The 16,027-nt window shown below is 35.9% G+C and overlaps 1 protein-coding gene across 1 annotated transcript; it reads left to right on the top strand.

The window, feature by feature from the left end:
* Positions 1-6: 6 nt before the first annotated feature.
* LOC106872403 (tetratricopeptide repeat protein 33) lies at positions 7-11,669 on the top strand. The gene is made up of 4 exons (XM_014919401.3): positions 7-218; positions 4,928-5,009; positions 7,996-8,127; positions 11,177-11,669. The coding sequence occupies exons 1-4, from the start codon at positions 7-9 to the stop codon at positions 11,591-11,593; spliced, it is 843 nt and encodes a 280-aa protein (XP_014774887.2). The 3' UTR covers positions 11,594-11,669.
* Positions 11,670-16,027: the final 4,358 nt, after the last annotated feature.

Raw genomic sequence — 16,027 nt, 5'->3', positions numbered from 1 at the left:
CTTACCATGACATCTTTTGGATGGAAGAGAAAAATAGGAGAAAAAGTGAGCAGATCTGTATCGACTGTTTTCCAGCCAGATGAAACAGACGAAGACAATTTTGACGATGAGGTGGACTGGCTTACTCTGGCCCCGAAACGGAGCTTGATCCTTGAAGATGCAGTCATCAAAAGTGCACGATTGAAGGAAGAAGGAACGACGTTGTGTGAAGCAGAGAGGTGATATAATAATCCAACACCCTCTTCCAATTTTCCGCTTTGTAAACAATAAGTTGCGTCACGGTGTTTTGTTTTGTCCCAGAGGAGTTTCGAACGAGGAGTCGCTCTCCCGACAGGGACGTAATTCTATTAATATAGAATTTAATCCCGTTTCATTATTATTATTATTATTATTAAAACACTATAAATTAATGAAAAACTTCAATTTGTAATTGAAAGTAATAAACGCTACACATTTCAGTACAATAATTAGTGACAATATTTTTAAAAAATCAAGAAGAGAGTAAGGCGCTTCTTTGATATTACTCCGCATCACATTAATAACAAAGAAGGGCTGAAAGTACTGTTAGTTTTGGCAGATACTAAATGACTTTCTCTTAATACTTTTTTCCTTGGAATTCTAAAAAGAATATGTTTTTGTTTCTTTACTTTCGTTCTTTTTTTTTTTCTTTTTTAAATTAACTCCCCTTGTTAGATATGACATGCTATTGTGAGATCATAGTTTTGAATTTACCGAAATGATGAATATATTACTTATATGCTATAGTGAATTTACTTAAATGTTTTGCCAATCATGCTTTAGCTTCTTGTCAGCTTTGACATTAACACTTGCCGTAAGAGATGATTTCCTGTTGAGTGTTAGTAGACTGAACGTCAGCTGTATCGTACCTCATTCTTACCTTGTCATTCTCCAAGACGTTCAGAACCGTCACATTGCAATATAAAATTGCCTTCAATGAGTGGAAATTGGTTGACTAGACGCTAGCATACTTGATGCAATAAGCCTAAAATTTCAAGTAGTTTAGATTAATTATATATGTAATTGGACCTGATCTCTTCAGCAAAGAATAGTTTGAACGATCTTCGGTGACTAGAGAAGATTGTTCCCTCAGTAAGGGTTTACTTTTTGCATTATGCACATACACACACATACATATGTATGTATGTCTGAAACCCTTGGCGCTAGAATTACTCTTGTACAAAACCCTCGGCCCTTGAGTTACTCTGTTGCACGAAACCCTCGACTCTTGAGTCACTCGGTTGCTTCTGCTAAATATTAATAAAAATATATGCATATACTCATGTTTTGAGTTCTCTTTTTCCTGTTTGCATCACCAAACCTACATATAATTAGTACTTTAGAAAATGATTGTTCTCATCAATAAAAGTGTGATTTTAACCAAATAAAAAAACTTTGGCTCATTCATGTCAGTGTCCACTTTGCTATTAAGCTTCCATGCAGTATGCATTCCTGAGTACTTTTCCTCTTGTTATTCTTTTAATATATATGTGTTCATTTATTTGTTTGTTTAACATGTTTTTCCATGCTAGCATTTATGTATATGTGTGCATGTTTATGTATTTATATCTACACACACACACACACACACACACACACACACTTTTCTATGCCTTCAGATATCTTTGTCTTCTTGATACCCCATCTACAAAGTTCAAGGATTTATAAATACTGGAAGTGGGGCAGTCATTGTAAAAAGAAGAGTTCTAACTACAAAATTCTTACATTTTCTCAATTTCCTGTAACTCCAACCACCTCATGGTCCCAGCTGACAAAATACAAAAGGCATTGCTCTGGACGGTGGCAAGAGAGATGCACTGGAACAGCCACTCTGACTCAGGGGGCTCGCACTTGTGGATAACCATCTCTATCCCAATAGCAGTGAGCAGGGATATCTACTATCATTTTCAACTGATTCGCTACAGGCATCATTATGTATCCCCACATCTCCCTCTTTGCTGCTCCTACACCTTGCACATCATCTCGCTACCTTCTGATCTATCCTCCTTACTAAGTCACTACTATCTCTCTCACTCCTTTTCAATACTGATATTCTCCCAAAATCCACACCTGCCCTTACTCATCACTCACTGCATTCCCCTCTTCTCCTGTATTTAACCATCTGTTACTTTCCCCTCACACACTTGTGAAACTGTCCTGCCCACCCACTTATCGCACACTGTTATAACCATCTTTATCTTCTTCAAGCTAATACTACTCACCCTTATATATTGTTGGGTAGCCATGTATCTCCTCTATAGTAAGACACCTGTACTTGTCCAGCTATCATACTTCAGTCGCTCAACACCTGGCAGAAAACCACCTCCACTTCCTAAATACCCCACCACCACACTTAGGCATGGAAAATTTTTTCCTTTTCCATTCTATTTTTGTCTTACAACTTACTTGGTGAGCTCACTAATGTTAGTGATATGAAAAAAGGTACCCAATACACATCGTATACACAACGGTATCCAATCACAGAAAACATGCCACAGTTGACACTGGAGCTTTGTACAGCCCTGCAATTTGCTGGACTATCAAACCATCCAATCCATGCATGGAAATTGGACATTAAATGATGATGATAATATACATCATATGACTGTTGAATTGTGTTGAACAAATGAGAGAGCACTGCTCAATACATAAATTGAAAGTATATGGTTTATTGAAACTGAATTTTTATCTTGCAACTCAAGTTTCATACCTTTATAGTCTTCAGGTGTTCCCATCTGATATGTGTATATGTAGTTTTGTTCTTTCTAAAGTTGTTATTGACATTTAGCGCCAGATCAACCTTAACTGAGCAAACTAAGATCAAAAGCATTTTAACCATCACCAAGAATAACCTTTTTTTTAAGCTAGTAAGGTACGATTTGAAGGAATCTGTCTGTTATTTTTAATGTGTCATATGACCACAGAGGCTCTATCTTTGTATATTGAACATTATGATTACTTTGGTGTAGTGTTTCAGGACCCCAGCTATTGAAGTGTCATTATTTACATCAGAGCATTTATATATGTGATCCTCACAATTTGACAAGTAACATTAACTTGTTTCTGTCAAATAAATGTTGTTACATTACTCTTTCGGCTAAGTGAGAGAATATTTTTATACTTGGGGAACTCAGGCTTCAAAAATATTTATAGTTGTCCAATGCACCATCATATTTGCTCTCTGGTTGACTTGACAGAATTTTAGCTGCTGAAAATAAAACCCAATTGGTGATATACTGTACAATGGAAGGTTGAAATTATGTGTGAAGCACACAAACTGTCTTCTTAAACTGCTCTAATACATTTAGTGTGGAAGACACCATTACATATACTTATCAATGAAACCTCAGTTTCTAAACCTAGGTATTACTAACCCCTTGGGGGTTTTGTTTGCTCACAAGGGATAGGAAAATGTTAAGGGGTGATGTGATAGCCCTGGGAGTTCAGAGAGGTCATTCCTTAAATCAGGTATGATGCTCATATTTTAACATTTTTTTTTTCAAAAATCTTTCTCAAGATTAAAACATAAATCAGACATTATTATCTCTGAAAAGAAACATGATGGGTGATGTAGTAAGATCTATTATAATTCTATTGTTATATAATAATAAGTTGGTGAGCTGGCAGAAACATTGGCACACTGGGCGAAATGCTTAGCAGTATTTTGTCTGTCTTTACGTTCTGAGTTCAAATTCCGCCTAGGTCGACTTTGCCTTTCATCCTTTCATCCCCAGTTGCATACTGGGGTTGATCTAATCAATTGGCCCCCAACCCAAAAATTTTAGACCTTGTGCCTAGAGTAGAAAAGATTATTATATAATAATTTCTGTGAAAAATTTAACATGAAGGTACTAGCCACACAAATATCTAAAAACAGAAGCACATGCTGGATGGGAGAGTATAAAAACATGGTTAGTAAACCACTGTACAAAATTAGCTTATGTTTGATTAAAATAATACACTTTTTTCTCTGCAAAATATGGAAAGAAGTTGTTTGTAAAACATTGTTTGGTGAAAGTAGTCATTGAACTAAAAAGGGTTGGGAATTACTGCTCTAAAAAAAATTTTGAAATCTCCATCAGTATCATTCTCTCTGGTATTAAGCTGTTGCTATGTTGGTATAACATTCTTAAATATTTAGACATCAACAAAACACTGTAGTCTCTTCTTATCTTCTGTTCTTGGAAAGCATAAGTGCTGGATGTCTGATGTATAGTATGAGTTTTTATTTCTTCAGTTGGCTTCTAATGTTGTGTGGTTTATTGTTTAAATCTGATATGTTCCACTCCAGTGCAGCTTATTAATTACATAAATCAGTCGTCTGTCAAGTTCAAATTTTATTGATGTCAGTACTAGACATGTACTGGGGACATTTCAGTTAACTATATTGTTTTTGCGTTTTTTTCTATAAATAGTAGCCAGTGTGAAGAATTATAATTATTGTTAAAGTGGGAGAAATGTTAGCACAGTGGACAAAACTGTATATGTTCTGAGTTCAAATTATGCTGAGGTCAACTTTGCCTTTTCTTCATTTTGGGCTTGATAAAATAAGTACCAGTCAAGCACTGGGGTTGATGTAATCTAGTTGCCCCTCCCTCAAAACTGCTGGCCTTAAACTAAAATTAGAAAGAATAATAATTGTTGGAGGTGAATTGGCTGAATAATTAGAGTATCAGACAAAAACCTTGCTGTATTGTTCTGGCTCCTTACATTCTGAGTTCAAATCTGGCTGAGGTCAACTTTGCCTTTCATCTTTTCAGGGTTGATAAAATAAAGTACCAGTCAAGTCTTGGAATATATTTATTTGACTAACCACTGACCTCACCTCTAAAATTTGAGACCTTGTGTCTATTTTAGAAGCAATTATTATTGCTATTTTTATTATTATTAAGCTTTTTCTTTGTTATAGGTATTGGGAAGCTATCAAAATATGGAGCGAAGCTATCCAGCTGACACCCTATGATGCTAGACTTCATGAAATGAAAGCACAGGTAGTCTCAACTCTCATATGCATCCAAACACACAGCATCCAATATATATATGTACTTGGAGACATGTGGCTAGTGGTTAGCCATGATTGTAAGATTGTGATTTCTTTTCCTGAACCTGCCAACATGTGTTCTTGAATAAAACACTTCACTTCATGTTGCTCCAATCCACTCAGCTGCAAAAATGAATAATATACCCATCCAGCGGGGTATATATCCACTACATAAACTGAGAGACTGGCCCTGTGAGTCTGTATGATTTGGGAAAGATCTTTGTCCTTTATATATATATTGGGTCATCCCATTAATAATATGGTTTTTTATACTTTTATTTTTCTAAATTAAGATAAACAAAGTTTGTTTTTTAATCTAAAGTATACTCTCCTTCATTCCTTCATTTTCTACAATGCTCTTCCATCTATCTGGTAGATTTGCAAGGCTCCTCTTCCAAAATTCACTTGTCCATGACGAAAAATATTCCTCCAGTACTGTTCTGACCTCATCTACAGAATACATATTTTTTTCATCCAAATGATTTTGAAGACTGCAGAATAAAGGATAATCAGATGGGGCAATGTCCAGCGAATATGGTGGGTGGGGCATCATTTCCCATTCAAACTACTCCACCCTTTGGAATATCATCCTCGCTGTATGTGGCCAAACATTATCTTGATGGAAGAACACCTTTCGTCTTAAAACCAAAGATGGTCATTTTTCTTTTAACGTTAACTTAAGCTGCTTGAGCTGCTCACAGTAGATCTCCTTTGTTATCGTGGACTAAACCTTTCATACCCCACCAAACAGATAAAGGAGCTAGCTTTGAAAAAATTTCTGTTAAAATCAGACTGCACTCCTCAAAACTTGCACTAAGTATATATATATATATATATATATATATATATATATATATTTGCCAACCTCTCCTTCATTGGACACTAAACTCTGCTTGCAAAGACCTGCTGGGGCAAGTGAAATCGAAATCGTAATTGAACCATATTCGATGACCAGCACCTGTGCCAGTGGAGCACTAATGGCACCGTCCGAGCATGATCATTGCCAGAGCAACTGTCTGACTTCCATGCTAGTCGCATGTAAATAGCACCATTTGAGCGTGATCGTTACCAGTGTCGCCTTACTGGCACGTTAGAAAATCATTCGAGCGAGTTCATTGCCAGTGCCGCTGGACTGGCTCCTGTGCAGGTGGCACGTAAAAAACACCATTTTGAGCATGGCTGTTGCCAGTACCATGTGACTGGCCCTCGTGCCGGTGGCACGTAAAAGCACCCACTACACTCTTGGAGTGGTTGGCGTTAGGAAGGGCATCCAGCTGTAGAAACTCTGGCAGATCAAATTGGAGCCTGGTGCAGCCATCCGGTTCACCAGTCCTCAGTCAAATTGTCCAACCCATGCTAGCATGGAAAGCGGACGGTAAACGATGATGATGATATATATATATATGTATGTATGTACGTATGTGTGTGTATACACATACAGTAACATTAATATTTCTCATGTTCTATATGGTCATGGATCATTATATACTCTTTCTAGCATACATAATACATACATAATTAAACATATTGTTAGATAATAGATTATAATGGTTTCAGCATTTTATTGACTAACTATTGAGGAGTACCAAATCCACAGATCTTAGGTTCAATCACATAATTAACCAGTGCACAGTCTTGCAGTGTAAGACTGTTTGCTACTTTCTTATTTTTTTATTGATGATAGTAGGAGAAGAGAACCAATAATAAACTACCTGATCCAAAGAGTCATGCAAATGATTGAAATTGTGGAACCAGGAAGCTCATTGTAGCATGTGAATGATTGTTCTCAGGAATAGAAAATATTTATATTAGAGGTTATCTGACTGACTGAAATGATGTAGAAACAAGATGGCTGTGTGGGTATGATATTGAACTACCTGCTTGTTGTTCATCAGTTTGAATCCAATGCCCCAAATCTTTGGACTGAATACTTTATTCTACATAACCACAGTTCACTTAACTTTGGGGATATCCCAGAATGGAATTTATTTCTCATTGACACAATTCCGTGAAGATGGAACCAAACGCTGATATTTAAAAGCTCATCAGAGCTTAAATGAAATTTTATGATATAACAGTGTATGATGTCTGAGTGGACTGAAGAGTGAACAAGCTACCATGGTGTATGTTACTTCCATTAGATTGTGTCTTTCAAGAACTAAGTCCACTTGAGTTCTACATGGACACTATGGAGTCATATAGTTATTTCACTGCTATGTGATTTGTTAGATTTCAGTGTTGAATGTATTAACAGTACATTATTGTTTTACCCAGGGGAAGATTTATTTCTCCTCTGTTTTTACTACATAATTCTGATTCTAAGGGTCTATGTGATCTGGAAATGAATTCAAAATTTGGGAAAAATTAAATAATAAAACAGCAAAGGTGTCGCCAAAAAATTCAGCTGAATGGAGGACATCTGTTTGGCAGATCAAATTGAACCATCCCAACTTAAAAAGACAAAGCTTAAAATGCTGTAATGTGTATGTAGACCTAATAACATTATACTTTACAAATGAGAATTGCAGGATTGAGACATAGTGTGATACTGTATTGCAAACCTATCTCTTGCAAAAGCCAAATGGTAAACCAATGATGATGGTTATGGTTGTGTTTATAATAAGGATGAAGTGGAAAAAAGGCAAGGATTTCTCTCTCTCTCTCTCAAAGACATCTGTCATCATTTGCTTGTAAATGGTTTTCCATTTAGCTATGGGTTAACAACAGTAAAGAAACATAGAGTATAAACACTAAACAATGTACATTCAAAGAAAAACTCTAAGGGGTCTGAACACAGAATCTTCTATAGTGGAAACTTAAACAACAAATGTATGTGCCTAACATACTTTGCATTCTAACATGGTGTGAAGAGGCAAGAGGAAGTAAAGGATCTAGTCTTGATTATTCAGAACATAACCATATTTTCTTTCTTGCAGGTATTGTTAATATTACATGAAGTTTTTCCTGCTGTTCAGTTTGCAGAGAAGGCCACACGTTTACAACCAAACTGGTGGTTAGCCTTTCAGACCCTTGGCCGAGCTCTGCTAGGTCTTGGAGAAGTTCATTTAGTAAGTATTAATAGTTCTTTCAATTCTTTAAGACATCATGGCTTCTACCAAACTGGAACAACAAGCAATATTTTCGCTATATTGTTGACTGTATTTCTGACATAACTCATTACTACATTAGAAAAGACTGATCTTATCTTTTGCTGCACTTCATTTTAATCAATATATTATTTATCTTCAAGTATCTATAGTTACCATACAATTTCTATATCTCCAGCTGCTATATATTATCTATATCTACAGTTACCATATCTAGATCTTAGTTACTACACCATTTCTACATCTATAGTTGCTATACCCTATCTGCATCTAGAGTTACCATACCATATCTATAGTTACCATACTATATCTAGATCTAGATCTTAATTACCATACTATATCTATAGTTGCTATACTATATCTAGATCTATGATTACCATTATATATTTGTATCTATTGTTACCATAGCACATATATAGATCTATAGTTGCCATACCATGTCTATATCTATAGTTACCTAGAATTTGACTCTTAGATCATTCAATGATCTAAGAGTCAAATTATTACCAAAATGGTAGAGATTCATTCAACTATTAACCACTTAGTTTGTATTTCTATCTAAACTTAGGGCTGCATGTTTTCCACTTCTTTTAGAATCTGTTGAAAAACTGAGAAAATGTTCTCAGTGTAGGATATTAATCTAGAACCAAACTATCAGCATGGCTAAGCTAGAACAGTGAGTGTAAAAGTTGGAAAGTGTTTTTGCTCAGTATGTTGGATGAGTGGAGATAGGTGCTCAATACTTGTACTGAGTGTAAGTTGGTGGTACACCAAAAATGCATTAGGATCTCAGGCAGACTGAAACTGGACCAAAGTCCATTGTCTGCTGATTACCAGATACTGCAGAGCAGTAAGAACATTTGTGATAACACCAAAACTCATGGCTCACTGTTGATCAGTTCTTTTATTTAGGTGCTTAAAACTTTGGTGAAAGGATGAAAGAGAAGTTCAAAGAGCTATTATCTTTATTGGCAAGGAAGGATTTGTCTCATCTGAAAGAACAATATATATGGGGTGATTGGTTGATTGAAAGTTATGAATGAGGTGTATAGATGATCTATAGCAATTGCAGAAAATTAATTTTAAAATAGTTGAATTTGCTGAGAACAAATATGTTAAGAAAATAACTGGGGATCAAAGAAATTGGCAAATGTATGCAGGGGGGAGAGAGAGAGAGCTGTGGTTCTTATATTATGTAAATAGAGGGTACATGTTAGCAACAAAAATTATCTTAAGACCACCTCCTCCAATGACCCTGCCTCCTCATGAAGGATTTTTGTTCTGTGAGTTACTTGGTGATTCTGCCAGTGGTGGTGCCATGTGAAAAGCATCCAGTTCATACTGTAACTTGGCTGGCATCTGGAAGGGCATCCAGCTGTAAAAGTCATGCCAAAACAGACCTCACCGGTGGTGGTGCCACATAAAAGGCACTCAGTTCATTCTGTGGGGTAGTTGGTGTTAGGAAGGGCATCTGGCCATAAAAGCCATGCCAAAACAGAAGTGAAGCTTGGTGTAGTCTTCTGCCTAGCCAGCTTCTGTCAAACCATCCAACTCATGCCAGCATGGAAAACAGACGTTAACTGACGATGATGATGAGGAGGAGGAGGAAGGTACAGACAGAAGCAGACCTAGGACTTTAGAAGAGGTGAGGTCACATTTGAAGATGTAAGGTATAAGAAGTTGAAATAATGCAATCCATGAGGAGTAAAGATGTCACATATTACAGATTTATGTAGCCCTTATGAACATGAAAAATTGTTGTTATAATATCAATAACGAAGAGGAGAAATATAACAACAATGATATAACTGCTGTTGTTTTTTTCTGTTTCACATTTACTTCATTATCTATATATAAGTAAATGTTATTATTATTCAGAACAATTCAAACAATAATGTATCTATTCATTCTTAATATGTTCCATGTCCAAACATAAATATGTTGATCACTGTTGTTTTCTGTCATCAGAGAGCACCTCCTCCCTTTAGACAATTTGTGTTCATAACACATATGATTCATTGATGTAAAGACATTTTGAAACAGTGTGGTGTTTCAACTTTATTGTGTGTTTCCTCGATTTAACAAGAGTGTGACCTCTTGTTTATAGGAATCAGCCGGAGGGTTAGCTGTTACTGAGGAGACATACAAAAGGGTCAAAACGCCACGGTGTCTCAAAGTCTCCTTACATTAGTAAATTGCATGTATTGGGAACAAATATCATCTCAAGGAAGGAAGAGGTATTTTCTTATGACGAAAATCATCAGCAACCAGATATTCATATTTGAATCTGTCAGAATTTATTGAGAATGAAGTGATTCATTATTGATTGTCATGATTCTTATTATATGATCTTTAAGTTTACTCTTACATAGGTGATCTGGTAGATATGTATATTTATGTCTACTTCTTACTGCATTCATTAGAGGGTGGTGACAGGATCTATGACATGAACATGCCTTTCTTGACACCTGTGTCTACTTGAAATTGTAGATATTTGGTCAGATACAATTATGATAAGATGGTATGAATTAAATTAGGATGATTAATTTTGGTTTAAATTATATGTTCTTATGTACCAGACATTAAGTGACTCAGTGAGGTCTGAAAATGATTTGCTTTACTTATGGAAGGAAATAGGATTAAGTTACAAGATCAAGATGTTCCTATGAAGACTCATCCAGCTGCTGGTGGTGGTGGTGGTGGTGGTAGTGACATGAAATGACTACACCTAGGAATTGAAACCAATACACAAAACTCAACATGATGGTAGCTTACTGTCTGTTGTATAATTATTAATGTCTAGGTTGTTCATAAGAGACCCTGGGAATTGAAACCAAGACACACACTGTTTTGTGTCATTTTACTGTCTGTTATACAACTATTAATATCTTAGTTTGTTCAGAAGAAACCCTTAAGCATTTACTTTTGTTTGCCTATCTCAAGTTAAACCTGCTCTTTTGATCTCAGATTTAATTTGATAGCTAACCAGGTAAATCTATAACGGTTGCAGGCTGTACGAGCTTTCAGCAAGGCCGTTCATCTCAATCCCTGTGTTCAAGAACTGTGGGAAGATGACCTTAAATGGGCCTGCACTCTGCTGGAACAAAAGAAACACATTACGACAGAACTTGAAAAAAACACAAACACCAATTCAAACGTCCGAGAGATCTTAAGTGAAGAAGAAGAAGATGATGATGATGATGATGATGATGATGATAACAATACCATTAAGGATATAAATGACATTAACTCAAAACCTATAAAGAGCGTGCAGATTTCAGCAATGTCATTAGCAGAAGTGAAAAAATTGAAAAACAGTTCTTCAGATAGCAGTACAACAACAACAACAACTACTACTACTACTACTACAACTACTACTAAAAAGACTATAATTACACTACCATCTAATTATGTGATGATGCGATAATTATCTTAATACATTACATCCTTGGCCACACTTGTAAATAATGCTCCTGAAATAAACCTACTTTCTTATAATTACATATGTTTGTATGTTTGTTTTTTATTACGGTAGTTGTGATGTAAGAGATCTTTATTTCTGATTAATGTTGTTGTTGTGTAGTCATGGAGAGTCCTATGGCATATAGGGTGGTAGTAAAATTTGGAGTTAGCATCATTTCCAAGTTTTCTACCTAGGTTTCAGGCTGTGGTTAACTTGCTCCCTTTAGTCTTAGGAGACCTGAAAAATATCATAGATACTGCTTTTCTTCCTTTAACTAAGTTCTCAGCCATTTTTTAATCTATGGACTCCTTTGATTACTATTTTATTCTGGTGGACACACATCTCTATTCAATGTTTAGCTTTATAGATACCTCTTTCAAAATTCTTATTTTGTTTTTCAGATATTAACTTGTGTTGTTTGAACTATGTAAAACGTTTGAGAAATAAACATTGATGTTTCTTGCAATAAATACATCTAAATCAAACCTTTTTTATGGGCTCTTAAAATACTACTATAGATTCCCAATTTACATTTTATTCTTGCATGGACCCCCAAAATTTTATATGGACCCTAGTTGAGAACCACTGGACTGAGCTATTAAAAAGAATAAAATGTCTGAATATGACTAAGAGATCTCACTGGAGATCTCTTCCACATGTTCATCTCTGAACTGTAGTAGTTTTTGATGTAGGGTACAATGTAATAGTTTAAATATGTTACATGTCCTGAGTGTGTATTTAAGTATGTCTTTTGAGCCTGGGAGAAGGTGGAGGAGGATTGATAAAATAGGTATCAAACAAGAACTAGGATCAAATTATTGATTAAAAATATCTCCTTTACAATGTGTGACCTCAGATGTTGACTACATTTTGGTTGCTACTGATCAAACAAAACTCCACCAGTTAATTCAAACAAACCAAACAATGAAATAACACCTACATGGCACCCATGACTTTTAGAAACATTCTTTCATGCTCAGAATTGTCGAATAAACTACATGTGATTTTTGTTAGCTGTCAGGACACTGCATTCTTCAAAAATTCCATGCTTTCTGGAATTTGCCAACACCACTCCTAACATACCTATACACCCTTTCCTCTTTATGGCTCTTTTACTGTTTTGTTCTGTGTACTGTGCATGTATTTTTGGCTTTCAATGCTGTCTTCCTTTATACTTGGCTTATATGACGGCTCTCTATCCCTTCTTTTATCCTTTTCTTGTAAGTTGTGCACCTCATACTGTATACAATAAGCTCATTACACTGTGTAACATGATTTTTGTCCTTGGGTAAGAACTGTTATTTTGTACTTACTTACCTCTAGAAAATATGAAAAGTGGCTAATATTTCCTCCAAACTTTCCTTTTTTTTTCATTTATTCAAACCCCAAAGAGTCCCTCTCAACACATGGCTGTGATGCTCCCCAACAACTCCCGCTCATGATCAAAGATGCACATATTGTCAGCAACTTAGGGACATGCTCAAGCGGCTATAGTCACGCAACTGATAAACAAGTCTATTGTATTGAGCAGAATACTTGTTATAATGATATTTCTGCTTCAGCAACTCAGCACTGAATCTGTCTGAAATGTAATGGAAAATAGGTCAGTTTCAAAACATTGATGTCCCGGTCACAAAAGCAAAGTTTGAAGGGAATAGTTGTAATTTCGTTTGATTTCTAGATAAAAACAAATAGGAAATAACACTTACTGGACAAAGACAAAATAAATTTGTTACAGTTATCATTCTTTCTATAGACAAGGCCTAAAACTTTTGGTGGTGGGGGGGATAGTCAATTACATAGACCTCAACTGATACTTATTTCATCTTCTTTGGGGGTTAACGATATAAGTACCAGTTGAGCACTGGGGTCAATGTAATCAATAAGCTCCCGCCACACACCACTTCTCCTCCAAAATTTCAGGCCTTGTGCCTACAGTAGAAAGGATTATTTTTAAGGAAGTGAGCAAGTAGAATCGTTAGAACATAAAAAGATGCTTAGTGGCATTTCTTCCAGTTGTCTATGTTCTGAGTTCAACTTTGCCTTTATTCTTTCAAGGTCACTAAAGTAAAGCACCAGTCAAATACTGGGGTTATTGTAATTGACTTTCCATTTTCCCTCAAAATTGCTGGTCTTATGCCAAAATCAGAAAGAATTATTACTATTACTGTTATTTCAAATGTAGGTACAAGCCAACAATTTTGAAGGGAGAGGGAATAGTCAGTACTGTCAACCCTAGTACTTGACTGATATTTTATTTTATTGATCCCTTAAGGATGAAAGGTAACATTGACCTCAGTGACATTTGAACACAGAACATAAAATGTCAAAACAAATGTCACAAGGTATTTTCTCTGATAGTCTGACAATCTCCACCACTCAATGATAATCCTTTCTACTATAAGCACAAGGCCTGAAATTTGGGGGTTGGGGGGTAAGTCGATTACATCAAACCCAGTGTTTTGCCAGTACTTAATTTGTCAACCCTGAAAAGGATGAAAGGCAAAGTCTGCCCCAGCGGCATTTGAACTCAGAACGTGAAGACAGACGAAATACTGCGAAGCATTTCACCCAGCGTGCTAATGATTTTGCCAGCTCGCTGCCTCACCCCACCACTCAATAATAATAATTATTATTTCAAATTTTTTCCACAAGGGCAGCTTGTAGGAGGTGGGGACGAATCGATTACATCGATCCCAATGTTCAACTGGTACTTATTTTATTAACCCCGACAGGATGAAAGGCAAAGTTGACCTCAGCTAGATTTGAACTCAGAACATAGTGACAGGCGAAATACTGCTAAACATTTTGTCCAGCATGCTAACAATTCTGCCAGCTCACCACCTTAATAATAATGGTTTCAAATTTTGCTGCAAGGGCAGCAATTTTGGGGGTGGGGATGAGTCGATTACATCGACCCCAGTGTTCAATTGGTACTTATTGTTATCAATCTTGAAAGGATGAAACACAAAGTTGACCTCAGAGCATACAGACAGATGAAATGCTGCTAAGCATTTAGCCTGGCATGCTAATGATTCTGCCAGTTCAATAATAATGGTTATAATCTTTTCTAATTTAGGTACAAGGCCAAAGGTTTTGAGGGGAGGAGGAAGTCAATTACATCAACCTGTTTTTGACTCCAAAACTATGAAAGATGATGTTGACCATGGCAGAATTTGAACTCGGGGATGTAAAGATGGATGAAATGTGGCTAAGCATTTTTGTCCAGCAAGCTTTCTGCTGGCTCAAAGTCTACTTAATAATGGTTTCAAATTTTAGCAGCTAGAGGTACTTATTTTGTTGAGCCTGAAAAGATGAAAGGCAAAGTCAACCTCAGTGGTATTTGAACCCAGAACACAATAGTTTCTCAGATTGTTTCAAAGCTGCAGCATTGTAAGGAAGAACTAATCATTTGACTCAAGTGAAGCACATGATTTATACTTATTTTGTCATTTGTGAAGGGGTTAAAAGCAAAATAAATTCTCCACTTGCACCTGCTATATTTAAATGCAATAACATTAGTCAATTGATCTCAAACCTCTAATACTCCACTGCCTTAATCTTTGTGCTCACAACCATGGGAAAGTTTATTAAAGTATAGGAATATTGATATCATTATGACTGAAGGTGTAAAGTTACAAATATAAAATTTGATCTTAAAATGTTAAACTCAATAAAAGGATTACAAGAAGAGAGAGAATTGTGAAGTTAAATCCATCTAAACTTATGGATGCTTTTGTTTTGAACCTACCCCATAGTCAAGGGAGATAACTAAGCACAATTTAGAGTAAGAAATAAGAATTGTGGCTTTACATGGAATAAAACTCGGAGGGTAAGAGGGAAAATGTTTGAGATTTAGTTCTATTGTTTTTTTATTAGCATTGTCACATAATGAGACACTATGTTTGGATTTTCATATGCCACATGTATGACAACACCTGTTAATTATTTTCATGTAGAACTCACTCAGTTTTGACACCAATGTATCAAGGGCAGCTGGGAATACGCTAAATGATGCTGTTCCAGAAATTTCTCAAAGGTGAGCCAAATCCATGCTCACACATACAGAATTGAATTTAAAAATTAAGGAAAAAAAATCAATAATCACTAAGATAATATATTTTATTCCCCTCACGTTTGAAAAACTTAACATGAATTCCTGGCAAGACAGTTCTTTCCCCTTGCCTTAGAGATGGCTAGCTAATCGAGAGATTACGTTAGCCCTTTGGCGTTCAGATTGCTTTGTCAAAATGTATTGCTTATTTGTTCATTGTTTTGAATTAATCATGCATACCTTTTAGCTTCAAGACTTCAATGGTTGTATATTTTTAGAATAACAGTGTAGAGTAGGTATGAGAAGTTGGATTTGGCCAGTTTTAACATAGGTGGAATATTTGT

Source organism: Octopus bimaculoides, chromosome 8, assembly GCF_046866305.1.
Source record: "Octopus bimaculoides isolate indiv1 chromosome 8, ASM4686630v1, whole genome shotgun sequence".
NCBI lineage: Eukaryota > Metazoa > Mollusca > Cephalopoda > Octopoda > Octopodidae > Octopus > Octopus bimaculoides.
This window is presented reverse-complemented; position numbering and strand designations above follow the sequence as displayed.

Excerpts from the sequence above, each read along its gene's own strand:
- LOC106872403 (XM_014919401.3), top strand. The coding sequence starts at position 7 with ATGACATCTTTTGGATGGAAGAGAAAAATAGGAGAAAAAGTGAGCAGA. Across the intron at positions 219-4,927 it reads ACGTTGTGTGAAGCAGAGAG|GTATTGGGAAGCTATCAAAA; the intron begins GTGATATAATAA and ends TCTTTGTTATAG. Across the intron at positions 5,010-7,995 it reads TTCATGAAATGAAAGCACAG|GTATTGTTAATATTACATGA; the intron begins GTAGTCTCAACT and ends TCTTTCTTGCAG.